Below are 18,457 nucleotides of genomic sequence, written 5' to 3' on the forward strand. Positions count from 1 at the left end.
ACTTGGATATTTTTTAGACAACCAACAACCCAACAAGTGATTAAAAGTTTCCGATAGCGATGTCTTTTACCTCTCTTTTATCCTGCGGCATGGTACATTGATACTACAGTACTACTACTTTTTGGTAATTGATACTACAGTACTACTACTTTTTGGTAGTGACTAGAGGATGGAAATCCAAGTGCTTAATTAAAGGGTTTTTTTTCATATTTAGTACCTGAACTTTGATCATTGTCTTAATGTGGTACCTAAATTTTTATTTGTCTCAATTGAGTACCTAAACTTTTATTTTGTGTCTAATAGGTACCAAAATGAATTTCTATTAAAATTATCAACAAAAGTTAGGGGCAATATAGTCACTTCAAAAAATTTATTTTTTATTTTTAATTTTTAATTTTTTTTGTTTGTTGTGTGTTTTTTTTTTATAATTTTAAACATATAAAGAAAATAATTAAAATATACTTTGACTATATTGCCCCTAATTTTTATTGACAATTTTAACAAAAATTCATTTTGGTACCTATTAGACACAAAATAAAAGTTTAGGTACTCAATTGGGACAAATAAAAGTTTAGGTACCACATTAAGACAAGGGTCAAAGTTTAGGTACTAAATATGAAATAAACCCTTAATTAAAATAGAAAATTAGGGAAATCCCTTCAAATTTATATTTCTTTCTTTAAAACCCATATTTTTTTTTTCATGTATTAACCCCTTTAATTAATTACCAACTCGATCACATACTTTTCATATATTTTTTCCTAGTCAGCGTTTTTAAAATTCAAATATTGTAAATCTCTTTTATGTCCTCAATTTCATGTCAGACATTTTTTTTATTATTTGACTATTTATTGTTTGTAACTGCTGTTATTATTTCATAAATCTTTGGTGTTTTAATACTCATAATTCATTATTTGGACCTTTATTTTCTTTAAATTCAAATTATGAATGTTTTATAAACTTCTAAACCACCTACACTAATAAAGTTTCACTACTCACATATCCATTGATTTCTATACTTTGCCATTATAAGTATTAATGTGTATGAATAAGCTTACACAATAACTAAGTGACCTACATCGAAAAGTAAATATAATGAACCTACATATAATTCTTATAAACAAATAAATAATCCACAATAACCAAGGAACAAACATTTGTATAGAAAAAGAAAAAAACTAAGAAACCAACATGAATTATTCAATAAAAGCTTACGTTACCATATTCAATAAAAAAACCTACATTTAATAAAAATACTATAAACAACCTACATTATAATTATTTAATAAGAAACCTACAATTAATGAAAATATAATAGCTAATACACCTGCAACAACAGACAAAAAATAAATAAATACTCCTACAACATAAAAACTCACATATCTCCATATTAATAAAAAAAAATCACACATTTCTAAAAGAAAAAAAAAAATTTATGTATCTATTACTTTCTATATTTAAATATGAACGACCATAATTCTAGTAATTTAATGATTCTCTACTGTAGTGGTTTGTTGGAGAGAGAAATCTAAATTCAATATTAATTACATAATAGCAAAACTTGTAAATAATAGAAAATTAATGAATTATTGTTATCCTACGTGGCATAGGATTTTGAATATAAACTTTAGCTATTAAAAAAATAATAATTGTAATAGACTTGATAAAAAATTAGTGTAACGGGCTAATATCCTAATACCCAAATTAAAAAGTCTGTAAATTTAACATGAAAAGTCTCCAAGTCCGAACTCTCGCACAACATATTCCATTTTGTTTGATATATGTGGGTTGCAAATAAGTTTCGCGTAAAGTATGCAAATTTGTTTGATATATGTGGTTTGCAAATAAATTTTGTACCGACAAAATAGTAAGTTGTGGTTTTTCTTGATTACCCAAAAGGAAAACGTAAAAGATTATCCACCACGTTTCTTTTTCTTTACAGGAACATTAGTGATAGTATGACTTCTAACTTTCTTTGAAAAGGAAGTAAGAAAAATATGATAAATTTTAGGAAAAATTACAGTTTAGTCCTTGTAACATTTTTTATTTGAAAAAAAAATTTATGATATTTTTTTCTTTCAAATAAAGCTTTTATTTTTTCTAAATAAAGTCATTTGATCATTGTTTTATCAAAGAAATATGTCATTATTTTTTTATTTTTTGAGGGTATAAGGTACGGATTAACCTCATACCTTCCAAGGGTATATAATGAGGTTTGTGAAGGCTGCATATTAGATTTGAACTTTGAGATTTTGGGCGGAGGTTTGTCGAAGAAGTAAAAATGCACTGCCAAACAATTGAAACTGGCCGCAGACCGCTCGACGCCTGGTATATGTGAAAAAAATAGAAAATAATAGACCAATATTGTGTAACATTGAATGGTTAAAATATTATTGAACTTTAATTAGAATTTTAAAAACTGTAAGACTTTATTAAGTATTTATAAAATTAAAGGCCCTAAATGAAAATCTTCTGAATTTTAACTTACATGTCTTTTGAGAAACTAAGATATATGTTCGTCCTAGGCCATAAAAAAAAATAAAAAAAAAGACATATTTTTGTTCTAACGCTTTAACTTAATATATATATTTATTTATTGTGGGTACATGCATTATGATGTGTAGGACTTGTAGGTATATTTGCATAACTTTATACCCACGTACTGACGTCGATGTATTTAAAGTCAAAACACTACAAGTAAAACCAACCTAATACTCAAGATTGATGAAAATTAGATCTTATTCAAGGATGATAGTCTATTTTGTATAGACAATGTTATTTAGCCTAACTTTTCTATGCTCACAAAAGTTTGACTCACTCTTCCTCGACTAAATCTTGTATGGGGCATGCCCATTGAAGACTCTCTCCTCTTCCTCTTCTCTAAGTGAAAAGAAAATAAAAAGGAAATAAGTATTTGGTTAAGCCTTAGGAAGTGTTTGGCAACATACTGTGGGCCAGCGGGGGGTTTTTTTAAACACAGTGACAGAACAATAATTTGATACATTGGCTCGGGCACACCATTCTGAAACTGATTTGACGCTTCCCAAACATGTCCCATGTGTATGACCATCTTTTTGCATTTGGTTCGCCATTTTCCATTTCCATTCGGCTCTCTCTTATCCACACCGTGTCCTTAGTCATCCCAACCCAAACTCTGTGGGTCAAAGAAAAGTGGGCCCACAGACAAACACCTGACAAGAAAACGGACCCAGAATTCATAGCCCATTTGGCCTGTAGTTAAAAGAAAGGTCCTATACTCCTATTATTTTGTGTATACACTTTCCCCACTATCGTCCTCTTTCGTCTTCACTCCTTCTACCCCCAATAATGTGGGAATACCAATAACAAGATTCCGATTCTCTACTTATATATATTTGCTTTTTTATTCTTATTATGTTTATAAATTGGGTTATGAAGATGTTGTAAAGTTATCTTTTTGATATTAATCAAAATCATTTTTATCTCATAATCCTAGAAAATTGTATTGTTTTACCATTCTAATAGTATTAGCACAGAAAATATAATAAAATAATGTTATCTCGGGTTTGAAATCCGAAATAGGATATTAATTAGTAGAAGAACGTAGGAGTTACACCTTTATATATGCATATATGGCTTTGCTAAATGTCTCTATCTCTAATCTCTAATCTCTCTCTCCATGCTTATATGTGGTGTGTTCTCTCCTAGCAAGCTAGGGCTATGGCTATGGTAAGATGGCATTTTGTGTCGAAGAAGAGAAAATGCTACAAGTGGGATGAATGGGAAAGTTGAGTGATCATCGATGATCGAACAATGGATATATGTTCCAATTAGTGGCCTTTCCTCTTTAGGATTTGGTATTGACTGATCGTGGTAGCTAGCCTTAGCAGTGACATATCACCAACTAACTAAATGTGATAAATCATGATTATGAATATAAAATTCCACGTGAGCTTCTCTATTTTGGACTGTTGGCAATGGGGACATGTTCCAGATAGTCCACCTCATGTGTGTTGTCCACTTCATGCCTAAACAAGTTGGTCCTATTGGTTCTCATCTTGTCACAACAACACCAATCATGAATATTTATTAATTTGATTCATGATATATATGTATATTATTCATTGCCAAAAAAAAAAAAAAAGAAGGAAGTTCGAATTATACACTTGGCGTGCACGCAAAGAACATGAATGCATCAACCTACATTGGTCCCCTAGTGGAATCCTGCAGGTTTAAATATTTAACATAAAATATGATTAAATTCATGGGCTTTAAGAAACTCTGCCTACTTTTTGTAGAATTTGGATATGTGCACGGTGCTCCCACCCCAAAGAATAAGTATTAGCTCGATAATATGGATTATTTTGCATTTGTAAGAATTCAAGTTTAAGCCATTTGAATTCATAGATTGTCTCATGCTCATTTTTTAGATCTATCATTGAATTATTCGTGCATGTTAATTAAAATTTTTACATAGGTTAATTTTAATTCTTTTTCCTCCTGTATTTTCTATTTTTCTTTCCCTCCTTATTTAATATGGAAATGTTGTTTTCCTTTTTTTTTTAGAATAAATCATATCATTGCATTAAAACAGCCAAAAAGGTAGAAAGAATACAAAATATGAGCCCAAAAACTTACAAGAAAACAAAAACCCACAAAAGTGGAGCAGAAAAGCCCACAGAAATTTCAAGATTTCATAACATTAGCATCGAGCAGATACTATAGCCACTAAACGGAGCCAGAGAGGCACCGTAGTAATTAGCGAACTAGTCGCGTTTAGGTTCACGATCCTACCAACATCTCTAAGTTGAGGCTGATAATAGCACAAAGTGGCGGATCGGACAGTAGTAACCGGTGGAAACATGATCGGTACCGGAGAAAATAGTGACTCCCTAATACGTTGTGATGAGCGCCAGATAAAACCTAAAAGCATCAAAACACAAAACAAACCACATCGGAAAAACTCTTATGAAGAGAGGTGGAGAAACTCTCGCAAGGAGAAATGAAAATGCTCTCACTTATTAGGAGGACAGTATTTCAAAGGACAAAAAAAAAAAACACAAAAAAAGGAAAAAAAAAAAAACAAAAGAAAGAGGGGTGAGGGGAGGACCAGTCTGTGAGAACACAAGGGCCGCCCTTCTCCCACGGAGAGGTTGAGGAGAGGAGAGAGTTTTTTCTTTTGGGGTGGCGGGTAGGGTTTTTCTGATCGATGGATATGAAATGTTGTTTTCCTTGAAAGTATAGAAAGGTTGAGTAAGAGTTGAAAAACTGAATAGGTAGAAACTGACTTTTTAATTAATGGTGGTAATCGATTAAACAAGGACAAACCAATGTATTCTAAATTGACCATATGTTGCTAATAAAGCTTCAAAATTTGTTTGCATTGAACTCTTGTACAGTGTGTCGCGCTTGCTTCTTCTTTGGTATAAGCTTGTTCCACTTAACAGTTTATACATTATCTTGTACATATGCTGTGAATCAATATGATAAAAATAATTTTATTTCTTTTAAAAATTGATTCTCAACTTTTTGTGTTGTTTTGTATAGCTTCAAAGAAAGATTTAATTATTAGTACCTCTTGTCTAAGACTTTTCTTCTTTTTGTCTTCTCCACTATTCTTTTTTTTTTTTGGCCAAAGTCTTCTCCACTATTCAAATTCCATGTTCCAATACTTTTTTTTTGTATCAGAAATATCTCAAAGAGTCAAAGGTAGCTTCATTAATTATTAATTAGAAAAGTATGTGATACAAAAAGATCTTCTTCCTGTATCAAAGACATTAGTTATGCAGGCGGGCTCCTCCACCCAAATCATTGTTTCTTCCTGCAACATATATAACATGTATAGCTTGGTGGTATGTGATACTCCATTAATTGCTAGCTACTTGGTGGTTCAATTGGAAACTTACTCAAACCATGTTTCAGTGCTCGCATTGTTATAAAGGATAGAGAACCCACTGCCCACCCTTTTCCATATATATAGGCTCATTTAATTGAGGGATTTCTCATTTAAGATTAAATTAATAAGAAATTTTTTGTGAGGCTCACTCCACATTGTATTTTGATTATCGAAATCGTTTACATTTTAGGTCTTCATTGAAGGATCATTCTTGCAAAAAATTAGTTAAATTGTAAACCATTTACCCATTTGATTAAATGGTCATCATTTCAAGTGTTTATAGAAAATATTTTGTTCGTCTATTTATTTGATCAAAGTTAAATAACTTAATAGTTTATTGATTTGTTAAATTTTTGCAAGGATGATCTTTGAATATAGACCTAAAAACTATACAGTTCAAAACGTTAAAATACTATATAAAGTGGGTTCATGAGAGATCCCTTAAATAAAATTATTTGAGGAATCCCTCAATGGAAGAGGTCTATATATAAATATATATCAGGCCCCTTTAGGTGTGAGATCTCATATATGCTTATTTGTGGGATCCCAATGTGTGACCCACTTTACATTGTATTTCAACGATCCGAGCCGTCTATTTTTTAAGTCTATATTCAAAGATCATCCTTACAAAAAATTAAGCGACTCGGAAACCATTAAACTATCAAACTTTAATCAAAAAAATAGAACAAAATATTTTCGATAAACACTTGAAATGATGATCATTTAATCAACGGTTAAATGATTTCCGATTAATCTAATATTTTGCAAACACTATCCTTCAATGGAGACCAAAAAAGTAGAATATTTTGATTATCAAAATACAATGTGAAGTGAGCCCCATGAGGATCTCACAAATAAGCCTAAATATATATAGAGGCATTCCGATGAGGGATCCCTCATTTAACACTAAATGAGGGATCCTCTTGTGGGGCCCACACGAGTCGTTTTGTGTTGATCCGAACAGTTCATTTTTTACATCTCCATTGATAGATCATCCTTGCAAAATCAGCCAAATCGAAAATCATTTGTCTATCTAACTTTAATCAAACAAATGGACGGTTTCATCGAAAATATTTAGTTCGTCTATTTGTTTGATCAAAGTTAGATAGGCAAATCATTTTCGATTTGACTGATTTTTTTGTAAAGATGATTTATTAATGAAGATGTAAAAAATGAACGGTTCGAATCAATACATAATGACTCATGTGGGCCCCACAGGGGGATCCTTTATTGGAAGACCTATATATATAGGGAGTTTCAAGTGTGGGATGGGGCGGATGGGCCTACTGCATATAGTTTTTCAATAATCCGAATCGTCTATTTTTTAGGCCTCTATTCATAGATTATCCTTAAAAAAAATTAGCCAAATCGGAAATCATTTGCCTATCTAACTTTGATCAAACAAATAGACGGTTTTATCGAAAATATTTGGTTTGTCTAATTGTTTGATCAAAGTTAGATAGGCAAATGATTTCCGATTTGGTTAATTTTTTGCATAGATAATCTATGAATAGAGGCATATATACATATATATATATATATACAAGGGTCTTCCAATAAGAGATCCCTCATTTAGTGTTAAATGAGGGATTCCCATGTGGGGCCCACACGGATCGTTTTGTGTCGATCCGAACCGTCTATTTTTTACATATTCATTGATAGATCATCCCTGCAAAAAATCAGCCAAATCGAAAATCGTTTACCTGTTTGATTAAGCGGTTAAAGTTTATGTGTTTATAGACGAACTTGTTCTTCGTCTATTTGTTTGATCCGAATTAGATATCTTAATGGTCTCCGATTTGGCTGATTTTTTACAAAAATGATCTATCAATAGAGATGTAAAAAATAGATCTTTCGAATCGACACAAAACGACCCATGTGGACCCCACAAAAGGATCTCTCATTTAACACTAAATGAGAGATCCTTTATTGGAAGGCCATATTACATATATATATATATATATATATATATATATATATATATATATATATATACCAACAGCCCCATGTTAATGTTTCCAACTCCCTCTTGATCATTATTGCTATTCCATGTGCAACATTGTTTCCTACCGGGCCATATATGTTGGTATTGGTATTTGGTAGTAGACCTTTTGTATTTTGTTATGCTTCATATATAACGAGGCTATGGCTTTTGGGGGGTGTGTGTGTCTCAGAGTTGCATCATGCATATATACCAGTTAAAGTAAGGCAATCCCAAGAAGGGGGTGGCTAGCTAGCTCTCATTCTTTTCTCGAAGCTTTGTAGCATTTCAAGTATGCATGGTAAATCGCGTATAATTAAGTGATAGATTCGTTTCAAAAAAAAATAAAGTGATAGATTAGTTAGCAGCACTTTTAACACTAATTAATCAAATAATTAATAGCTATAGGTATTAGGTACAATGTTCGTTGGTTTCTAGTCTATTGGCAGTTGGCGGTTTTTTCTGGTAAAGTCACTTCTTGACCTAGGTAGCTAGCTACGATTCCCTTCAATTATTTTTGGGATATATTCCTATGACCTCCGGATATATACACTCCCGATCCAACCTATATAGGTTAAATATTTAGATATTTTGATAGACAACATGAGCAACTTGAAGACATAAAGCTTCAACCATTAAAGCTACTAACTTTAACAACACAAATATCTGCCGTTTGGTTTCATTCGTCGTTAGCACTCCATTGTCATTATTAATTGCATTCCATTGTCAATTTTTTTTTCCTCTCTAGCTTGAATGTGATGGTTGGACATGATTTGCAAAAGATTTGTTGTGATTGTATTCCCTTATTTTAGTACTTTTTTCACCCATTACACAACATGTTGTACGCTAAAAGTTAATAACTTTTTTTTTTGAGGAAAAAAAAGTTAATAATTTTTAAATAAGCACATATGTAGATGCATAATTTACAGCATATATATGCTCATGTAAAAGACTTAATTTAAGAAATAAATGAAGAAAGATTTATTCAATGGACAAATTCACTTGATTAAGGCTTAGTTTGAGATTGCTGTGAGAAAAAACAGTTATGAAGTAAAACAGCTGTGAAGTAAAGCAGTTGAGTGTTTGGTAAACTATATTTTCAAAAGTGTTGTGAGTACAAAAAACAGTATGAAGGTGTTTGGTAAATTGTAATGTAAAACTGATGTGGTTATTTATAATTACTAAAATGAGGGTATTATGGGTAAAATAAAATTTTTATTGTTGCTGTGATTCACTGTAGCTTTCAAAAACACCTACAAACTTGCTTTCTATTTTTGCTGTGGAGAGTTGAGAATTGTGGAGCAAAGCACTTTTTCATTTTTTTACCAAACACCAAAACTGTTGTGCGTGATTGAGGATTATCATCCACAGCAGCTTTTGGGTCCTCCAAAACAATCTCAAACGGGGCCTAAGTTATTGATTTCAACAATTGAGTCTAATTTAATTATTAAATGCAATATACCTTCAAAAAATTTCAGGAATGCACGATGTGTTTGTCACAAGACTTTATCTTAACGAAAGTAATGAATTTGAAAAGTATATCATATATGATCCGAATCCCAAACATACCGTGCATTGGTTTGGGGCATTAGCAGTTACACAAGTTTAGGTTAGCCTAAACCTTTGAAGTTATATGGGCAATATTATAAAATGATCAATTTATGGGGAAGATTAATATATGTGCCATAAATTAATATGCATGATTAACCTAATTAGATATGAGACTCGATCAATGTTGAGGATATTGCATGGCATTTCATCTTTAATTAGTTAATTAGTTTGCACCCTAATTTGACAATAATTGCAAATCAACTTGGGGATGACAAAATAATCAAAGTAAAGCATGTGCCACCATGTGCACACGTGCATGGAAGATGAAGTGAGCTAGTGACCCATGCCAAATGATCGACCATGGTCCTTTGCATGTGTACTGTGTAGATCGTATCTTAATTACAAAAACCATATACTCACACTAGCTTGTGGTAGCATGCAAAAGCATTGACCATGTTGTATGCGTTGAGGTGAAACATATATATGATTAGCTTCAGATTAATTAATAATTAATTCCATTGATCTTAAAATTATAAGTTAATCATATTTGATCTACTTAATCATGAGTTGCATATGATATATAGTTTAATTATTTTGTTTTATCTAATCAGGGTTTTTCTGTTAGCATTCATGATTTTTTAACTAACTTCGAAATTCCCATTCTTAATAGATGTGCATGATCATGTGCCTATACTGCTAGCAAATGATAATTGAGCTTAGCTACTCTTGTTTTTGTCATAATTTTTTATCAGAGATATCAAACTTAAATAATTCCTTAATAATATGCATGATTCACTCCATGTTATAGTTATAAGCCGCAGGGCATACAGATGATTAATTAAAGAAGGTAGCTACTAATCATGATTAACTAACATTAATTAGAGTACTAAATCATGTCGATCATGTGAATTTTCCACACTTGTCGTGGGTCACGAGAAATTAATTCAAAATGAATATATTATCACATTTTTCCCCTGATCTTGGCTAACCCCACTGGTTTCATATCCACACCCATTGCCCATGGCCATGTTATGTTGCAGCCTGCAGCACTCAATAAATTCAGGCAACTTAATTAAAAAACTGATAGTTTTATTGTACATGATAACCAAATCTGCAGTTTAGGCTTAACTTATTGTGTGGCCAGCGGCCTTGTGTTATTTATAATTAAACAGGTAATAAAATACATCCTATAATAATTGTGCTCCAAAATGTGCACACTGTTGGTGGTTATGTGCTGCACATGAATGTTTTATAACATGACCAAATTAACTAATGAACAAAATAAACAATATATGAACAACCTTTTAAAAACTATTAGATCAAGCCTACTTACCGAACCCTTCTTAAAACCTTCTATTGCCCAACTCTTAGCGAACAAATTAATGTGTGTGGAAGTGCATGTTGGAATATATATATATTAATTGATTGTGTGTTTCATTTGTTTACTACTAATCATTTATTGATTCATCTTAATTTGACCATGGCATGCATGTGTGCACTTGACCAATATAATTCCACAATATATATTAAGATTTATAAAGGAAATAAAGAAAAAAAATGGATATTATATTAATAGAAATCATTCAACTTGGTAGTAAACTTGTAAATGATGAAAATGATAATCAGATATTTAATAAATTTATGATGACTGATTTTTTACAATAATGATTCAGATATGAAGATAGATGATTCCAATACTGAAATTCAATTACGTGGCGGAATTCAATAAATACTATTTTCAACTTAAATAATCATTTATACGCTGCTTGTATTCTTAAAATTTGCAACTAGCCCTCTACACTTTCCCTCATTCCCCTAGCCTTCCATTGTTAGCGTGCGGCCTCTGCCATAGGTCCATAGCTTGTGGCCGTAGTCAGAGTTAATTTCTTAAAACAGATAAAAAAATTAAGTTGGAAATAAATTAAAGTTTTCAAAATAAATAATAGTAGAATAGGAAACTCGAAAACTTTTAAAGAGCTGGATATGATGAATAAAAAAATGAATGCAAATAAAAAATATCCGTGAGAAAATAATAATTAAATTAAGACCCAATCAGCTTCTGTATTATAGTCACAATTTGACACGTAAAAAGCTTAAGAATGTTGAATGTTGAAGATGAGATCAGATGGCAATTTAGAAAAAGATCATCTCCACCAAATCAAGTTATATATAGTGTTATAAGAATATAAAATTCTACCTTTTTGAGGTTAGAGTCATCCATGACATTAAGGAGACTAATCCCCGGCCCACTCATAAAGAATTGTTATTTTTTCTTGGTACATAAAAATATGTTATTTATATGTGGAAGAACATGAAAGAAGGATATGGTTGTTAAACCCATGATTGGGAAGTTGAGAGCCCGTTAAATTAATTAATTAGTTTTTTATTATGCAAGCTCTTTTGGCTGAGTGATGGAAGAAGAAGAAGAAGGAATCTCTACCTACAATAAAAAAGAAACAGAATAATAAATAATTAAAATAACAATGTCGACCATGAATGATAATTGGTAATTTTGAGGTATATAAAGCAAGAAAATCTTATAAGAGATATGCCAACAATAAGTGATAATTATTAAGCACATAAGAACAGAAATTCCGTTAAATGGATCATTGAGCCATCACCTTATCTTCTAATAATAAGGAATTCTGAAATTTGAAAAATTAATCTCCAAAAAAAGCCTTCACCAAGTACAAGAAGTGAACTCTTCGATCATCTTATGTTACAGTATCATATGTACTATTTATTTTAAAAAATTGTAAAACTTCACCTGAAATAAGCATACATATAAGTGTATGATTAGAGATCGTATAAAACATGTGTTACGATTGCACTATCAAAGAATCTTTTAAATAACTCACAACAGAGTTGCGAGATAGGGAGAAAATATTAACATATATCACAACTGAAAATCAATCAAAGTTTTATAACGTCTTTACATATGAAGAAGTCTAATCCAAAGTATTGTCAAGGGCGAGTGAATTCACTGGGGAGAAAGGAACGAATACGAACTTCCAACAAAAACACGCACTACACCAGAAATGAATAGGACTGTGAAAACTCACAATATGCAACAAAACCTACATCACACAAGAGGGCAATGCCCTCTTCCTCCCCGTTGGATCTTTTTAATATGTAGTCATATAGATGTAAAGGGCCCTCGTCCCTGTTAATGCTTGTGAAAAACTACATTCCGATGTCACTAATATAAGAAACCTCTCATGCATGTGTCACCTATAATTACTTAGTACTCTAGTACAGTAATACCTTATTATACAAGTAAAAAAAAATTAAGCTTTGTGTTTTATGTTTTGGCTCTCCGTAAACATCAAATTCTAACTCTTCCCCTGTATATACATGGTATGTTTCATTCAATTTTTATTAAAACCCCTAGCAAGTAGCTAGGGGTGTTGATGTTAATTGGTGTTTCAATTGGGGTGTAAGTAAAATTGTCATAACTCTTAGCCTATGACCACCGACTTTATTTGGTCCAAAGGGACCAATATTCTACTTCTACCTGGAATTCAAATGGTCTGTTTCTTGAGTAATTTGGTGTGGCGGCAGGTTCATCATCATTTACACTTGGAAAAGGATTAGGATTAGGATTAGGAAACCATATTTTTCATTGAACATTTTTCCCACACTAAAAGGACACATGGAAATGCAATTCATCTTTCCGTGTACATAATGTTTTTTGTTTTTGAAATCTATAGCCATTGGGAAAGAACCTAGATTGATTATGACCTGTGTTATTATTATTAATTTTCATTTTGGCGTCTTTTTAATTTCATAATTATTTAAGTTTAACTAACAATGCTACCTATATATATATTTGTATTGACTGATGACCATCTTATAACAGCTTTTGATGGCAATAAGAACAATTTTTAGATCGACTAAGAAAATGTTTGTATAATTAATTTGTTATAAATATATTATTAATTTCGTTCATTTTGTTAGATTCGAATTGCAGTCTTACACTCTTCTTTCTCTTTTCTCTTGGTCTTCCACATGCAATCTCTTCTGTTTAGACTGTCTGGAATAATTTTGTAATTAATTAATGTTTTACAAATGGACCACTGCTTTAAACCAAAATTATGACTATCCCCCTTTCACATTGCGAATTTTTTAAGAAGATTACAAACGACTCACTGATAAAATTAAAGTGATCAACCTTTAAATTTCTTTGAGCAATTAATGTTTATTTACACATGTTATGCATTATCAATAGTTTAATGAGACGAACAATAGTTTGGTACATTGTTATGGCTTATGACAAAGAGATTTTTAATTTTTTTTTAATTTAGAAATAATCTTGAAAATAAATGATTATGATCATAAAATTACACTACAAAATGAACATGAGAAAAAAAAAATATACGAGAATAAGACACAAAGACCTATTTGATAACTGGGATTTGTTTGATAATTTATCAGCACCAAAGACGTATTTCTAGTCATGAAACCATATGGACAATGAAGTTGGGATTGTGCACATTTTCAATTTCATCAAATAAAAAAAAAAGCATGCATTAATTTAAATTAAAAACCCAAAAGGTGCCTAGCTTTTTACATATTCTTTTTTTATTTGCACCATGGATTTCACTCAAGACATATAGAAATGGTTTTTAACTCAAACGAGTGAGTGACATGAAGAAGATGGGAGGGAAAGCAAGCGTGTGGGGCATTTGATGTGACCAAGATTTTCAGGGTGAACGAGGAGACCAGCAAATAGCGCCACGTGTATTCCGATGACTTTGGTTGAGAAAGAGGGAGGAACGCGGGGTTAGACGTGTACAAAAGGTCCAATTCCGGAACCAAATACCCAACCCAACTCATTTCCATTACTCTCATTTCATGATCATAAAGTTTTAAACTTAACAATGGGCCCATACCCAAATTCGAAAGAAAAAAAAGTTTTAAATGGGGCAGTTGTATCACACATAATTATTCAGTATTACAGTCTTATGTGTTGTATTTATTTTGAAAAATGAAGATATAAAGTATAAACACACGTCAAAAGATGAATAATGTTATATCATATAGGACCACTCCACAAAAGAATCCCTTAAAAACCCCCCTCACTTTTCTCTATTTCATTTTCTATTTTTAACTTTCTTTCAAATATATTCCATGTCCCTATATATGCCCAAGACCCAATGTTTGTTCTAAGTTTAAGGAACTTTCTCTTGGAATAATAACAATAAAATATGAAAAAAGGCTAATTTGAATGTAATATAATATTGATGCGCACACACACATTACACATAATAGAGTAATAGAGTCACATTCTCACATAGTAGAGGGGTCGTGTCAAGTTATTAAGCAGCTATGTCCCCCACCACCTCGTTTTTGATCACTTATTGGCAATCTTAATTGAGTCCCCCATTCTCGTAATCCAACACGTGGTCTCTTCCTACATGTTTGAGGTGGACCTCCTCCCCCTCTTCTCCTCCCTATTTATACCCTCCATCTCTCTCACCCGTTCCCTCAAATCTCACACACAAAGCCTCCCACACGGCCACACCTCTCTCTCTCTCTCTCTCTCTCTCTCTCTCTAAAACCAAACCAAAAGCAAGGCGCAAACACTCACTCTCACAAGTCACAACCCAACAAAGCAAAGGACAAACAAAGACTTGCCCTTCAAGGCCAATCAAGGCTCACCATTCACTACTAGCTACTACTATTATTGGGGGCAGACTTGAATTTTACTAAAATAGAGAAACCATGCCTTCCACTGCAGCAGCAGCAGCTACTACACCAGCCACATGGGTTCAGCAGCCTGCTAGATACCCTTCTTCTTCTTCTGTCACTGTCAGACATCATCAGACCTTGGGTTATTCTTCAAGCTCCATTTTCTTGAACAAACCAAAACAAAAGCCCAACCCAAACACAAATATCAGTTGCTCTCTCCAAACGCCCTCTTTACTCCATATTCCCAAACAGACCCCAACATACCATCAACCATCTTCGACACCTACCATTTTCACTACAAACCCAAAAGACCAAAACACCCACACTCCTTCTCCTTCTTCTAAATCCAATTCTTCAAAGCCTCAGCCCCAACAATGGAACTTACTACAGAGAGCAGTAGCCATGGCCTTAGACGCAATGGAGAGCGCTCTGGTCTCCAACGAGTGCCAACACCCACTTCCCAAAACAGCGGACCCCAAAGTCCAAATCGCCGGAAACTTCGCTCCGGTCCCGGAGCACCCCGTCCAGCACTCCCTCCCGGTCACCGGAAAAATCCCGGAATGCATTCGCGGCGTCTACGTCCGGAACGGCGCCAACCCACTCCACGAACCGGTCGCCGGCCACCACTTGTTCGACGGCGACGGCATGGTCCACGCCCTGAAATTCAACTCCGACGGGTCCGCCAGCTACGCCTGTAGGTTCACCGAAACGCACCGTATGGTCCAGGAGCGGTCCCTGGGCCGACCCGTTTTCCCGAAAGCCATTGGCGAGCTCCATGGGCACTCCGGCATCGCCCGCCTGCTCCTCTTCTACGCGCGCGGACTGTGCGGGCTTGTGGACCCCACGTGCGGAATCGGCGTGGCTAACGCCGGCCTGGTCTACTTCAACGGCCGATTGCTGGCCATGTCGGAGGACGACCTGCCGTACCACGTAAGAGTGACCCCAACAGGGGACCTGAAAACTGTCGGCCGGTACAACTTTGACGATCAACTCCAGTCCACCATGATCGCCCACCCCAAGTTGGACCCATCAAGCGGTGAGCTTTTCGCGCTGAGCTACGACGTTGTTCAGAAGCCGTATTTGAAGTACTTCAAGTTCTCGGCGGACGGCAAGAAATCGGCGGACGTGGAAATCCCGCTGGCCCAGCCCACCATGATGCACGACTTCGCCATCACCGAACGGTTCGTGGTAATTCCGGACCAGCAGGTGGTGTTCAAGCTGCCGGAGATGATCCGCGGTGGGTCCCCCGTGATTTACGACAAGAGCAAGATGTCGCGGTTCGGAATTCTGGACAAGAATGCCAAAGATGCGAATGGGATCAAATGGGTCGAAGCTCCGGACTGCTTCTGCTTCCACCTCTGGAACGCTTGGGAGGAGCCCGAGACTGACGAGGTCGTTGTGATCGGCTCCTGCATGACCCCACCCGACTCCATTTTCAATGAATGTGATGAGAGCTTGCAGAGCGTTTTGTCCGAAATCCGGCTCAATTTGAAAACGGGTAAGTCCACCCGACGACCCATACCCGCGGACCATGTCAACTTGGAAGCCGGAATGGTCAACCGGAACCTCCTGGGCAGGAAAACCCGGTTCGCGTATTTGGCTCTGGCTGAGCCGTGGCCTAAAGTTTCGGGTTTTGCCAAAGTGGACTTGTTTACTGGAGAGGTGAAGAAGCATATCTATGGCGACGAGAGGTACGGCGGCGAGCCTCTGTTCCTTCCCAGGGACCCCAATTCGGAGAACGAAGACGATGGCTATATTTTGGCATTTGTTCACGACGAGAAGGAGTGGAAATCCGAGCTGCAAATTGTGAATGCCATGAATTTGAAGCTCGAGGCCTCAATTAAGCTTCCCTCCAGAGTTCCGTACGGTTTTCATGGGACATTCATAAGCTCAAAAGACTTGGAGAAGCAGGCCTAAAAATCCAACACCATGTTTCTTTAGCAAACGGCAGAGGAGATTTACCAGAGGGATGCTTACAGATACGCCCCCGGAGTCTCCTCCTCTGTTTCTGTGTTCTGGGTTCATCTTAATTAGAATTAGAGTTTTAGAGTGAGAGGTTTTGGGGGACCAGCTTGTAGCTTGTGGGTGTAGCCATGTAGGTAGAGTTGGAGCTCAGCTGGTTTCTGCTTATTCTTTCACTCTAACTTGTGTGTATTACCTGGTAATAGTGGTAAACATGATTATAGAAAAAGAGTGTATATGTGTATGTGTAACTTTGAGACTCTGTTTCATCAAGTCTCTGTTTATTTTGTAACCCTGTTTTGGGACTCTGTGTCCCTCTGTTTTTCGCTTGTACATGCTGGAATTTATATCATATTTATATACTTACTACAAGTCTACAAGTAGTGTATCCTACTATCCATTTTGTTATTTCAAATATTTTATTCTTTTTTCAAACATGGTGCTTCATCTTCTTTCTGTTTTGTCCATCAAATTTGAAACATGATAATGGGATTGAACGTCGTCATATTAGTATTACCTCCTCCAGTCGAACCCAATACTAAAAAGCAAACAGAGAAAGGAACGAAAAGTTTTGTATAGAGAATGATGATCTTGTTAAATGTGTTGGGCTAATTAGCATCCATTTAGGCCTTTAATCAAGGAGACCGAGTGAACTAGAATGAGCCAATTAATGATGAGTATCCACCATCCAATGCAGACTAGAAAAGTGTTCAAATTGCAATTGAGTGGACCTGATAATGGGTCTGTTTAGTTTAAGAATTAGAACAATGCAGAAATGAGTTTGAAGCCTGTTTGACTTGTAAAATCACTTTAGCATTGGTTACCAACAAAGGTGAATGATTGATTGCTTCTTAAAAGTCACCAAATTCTATAGGGAAGGTACTGTGCCTCACCAATTTTCATTCGTGTTGGCAATATGTGATTGGTAGCTTTGCTAATGTTAGTTTCATTAACCAAGCAATTGAAGAAAAGAACATTATAGCAGCAGAGATATACTAGCAAGAATTCAACTCTTGCTGTCAATGTTGAGGCATCAGTATAGATATTTTCAGAATAATGGTAAACTCAATAGCTCAGTTGGGTGTAGATATTTTTTAGTCAACTTTGCAAAGCTATCGACTAATTAGGAGGAGTTGAAGTATATCAAATTATCCATGAAGGTTTTCCACATAAAAATTGTTGCACATTCAGTGATTTTGCTGCATAATTTCAACAATAACAATGATGCTGCAAAAGTAATTTCAAAAGAATATCAAGAGGTAAACAAAAATTGATGCGATGGCAGGCACAGAGAACTCAGGCAATTTGTTGAAGAGCATTGACTTTTATATAAAGAATTGTGGGGATATGAATGAAACTCAATTGTAGGGAAAGCTTTCTCCCCCATATGGAGTCTA

At 34.6% G+C, this 18,457-nt stretch overlaps 1 protein-coding gene across 1 annotated transcript; it reads left to right on the forward strand.

Moving 5' to 3' along the window:
* Positions 1 to 14,931: 14,931 nt before the first annotated feature.
* On the forward strand, positions 14,932 to 17,426 carry LOC147297804 (9-cis-epoxycarotenoid dioxygenase NCED1, chloroplastic-like). The gene has a single exon (XM_086239980.1). The coding sequence runs from the start codon at positions 15,132 to 15,134 to the stop codon at positions 17,013 to 17,015; it is 1,884 nt and encodes a 627-aa protein (XP_086096106.1). The 5' UTR covers positions 14,932 to 15,131; the 3' UTR covers positions 17,016 to 17,426.
* The last annotated feature ends 1,031 nt before the right edge of the window (positions 17,427 to 18,457 follow it).

This window comes from Dryas octopetala, chromosome 1 (genome assembly GCF_963921425.1).
Source record: "Dryas octopetala chromosome 1, drDryOcto1.1, whole genome shotgun sequence".
Taxonomy (NCBI): domain Eukaryota; kingdom Viridiplantae; phylum Streptophyta; class Magnoliopsida; order Rosales; family Rosaceae; genus Dryas; species Dryas octopetala.

Bases quoted from the DNA above. Each gene is read 5' to 3' on its own strand.
- LOC147297804 (XM_086239980.1), top strand. From the start codon at position 15,132: ATGCCTTCCACTGCAGCAGCAGCAGCTACTACACCAGCCACATGGGTT.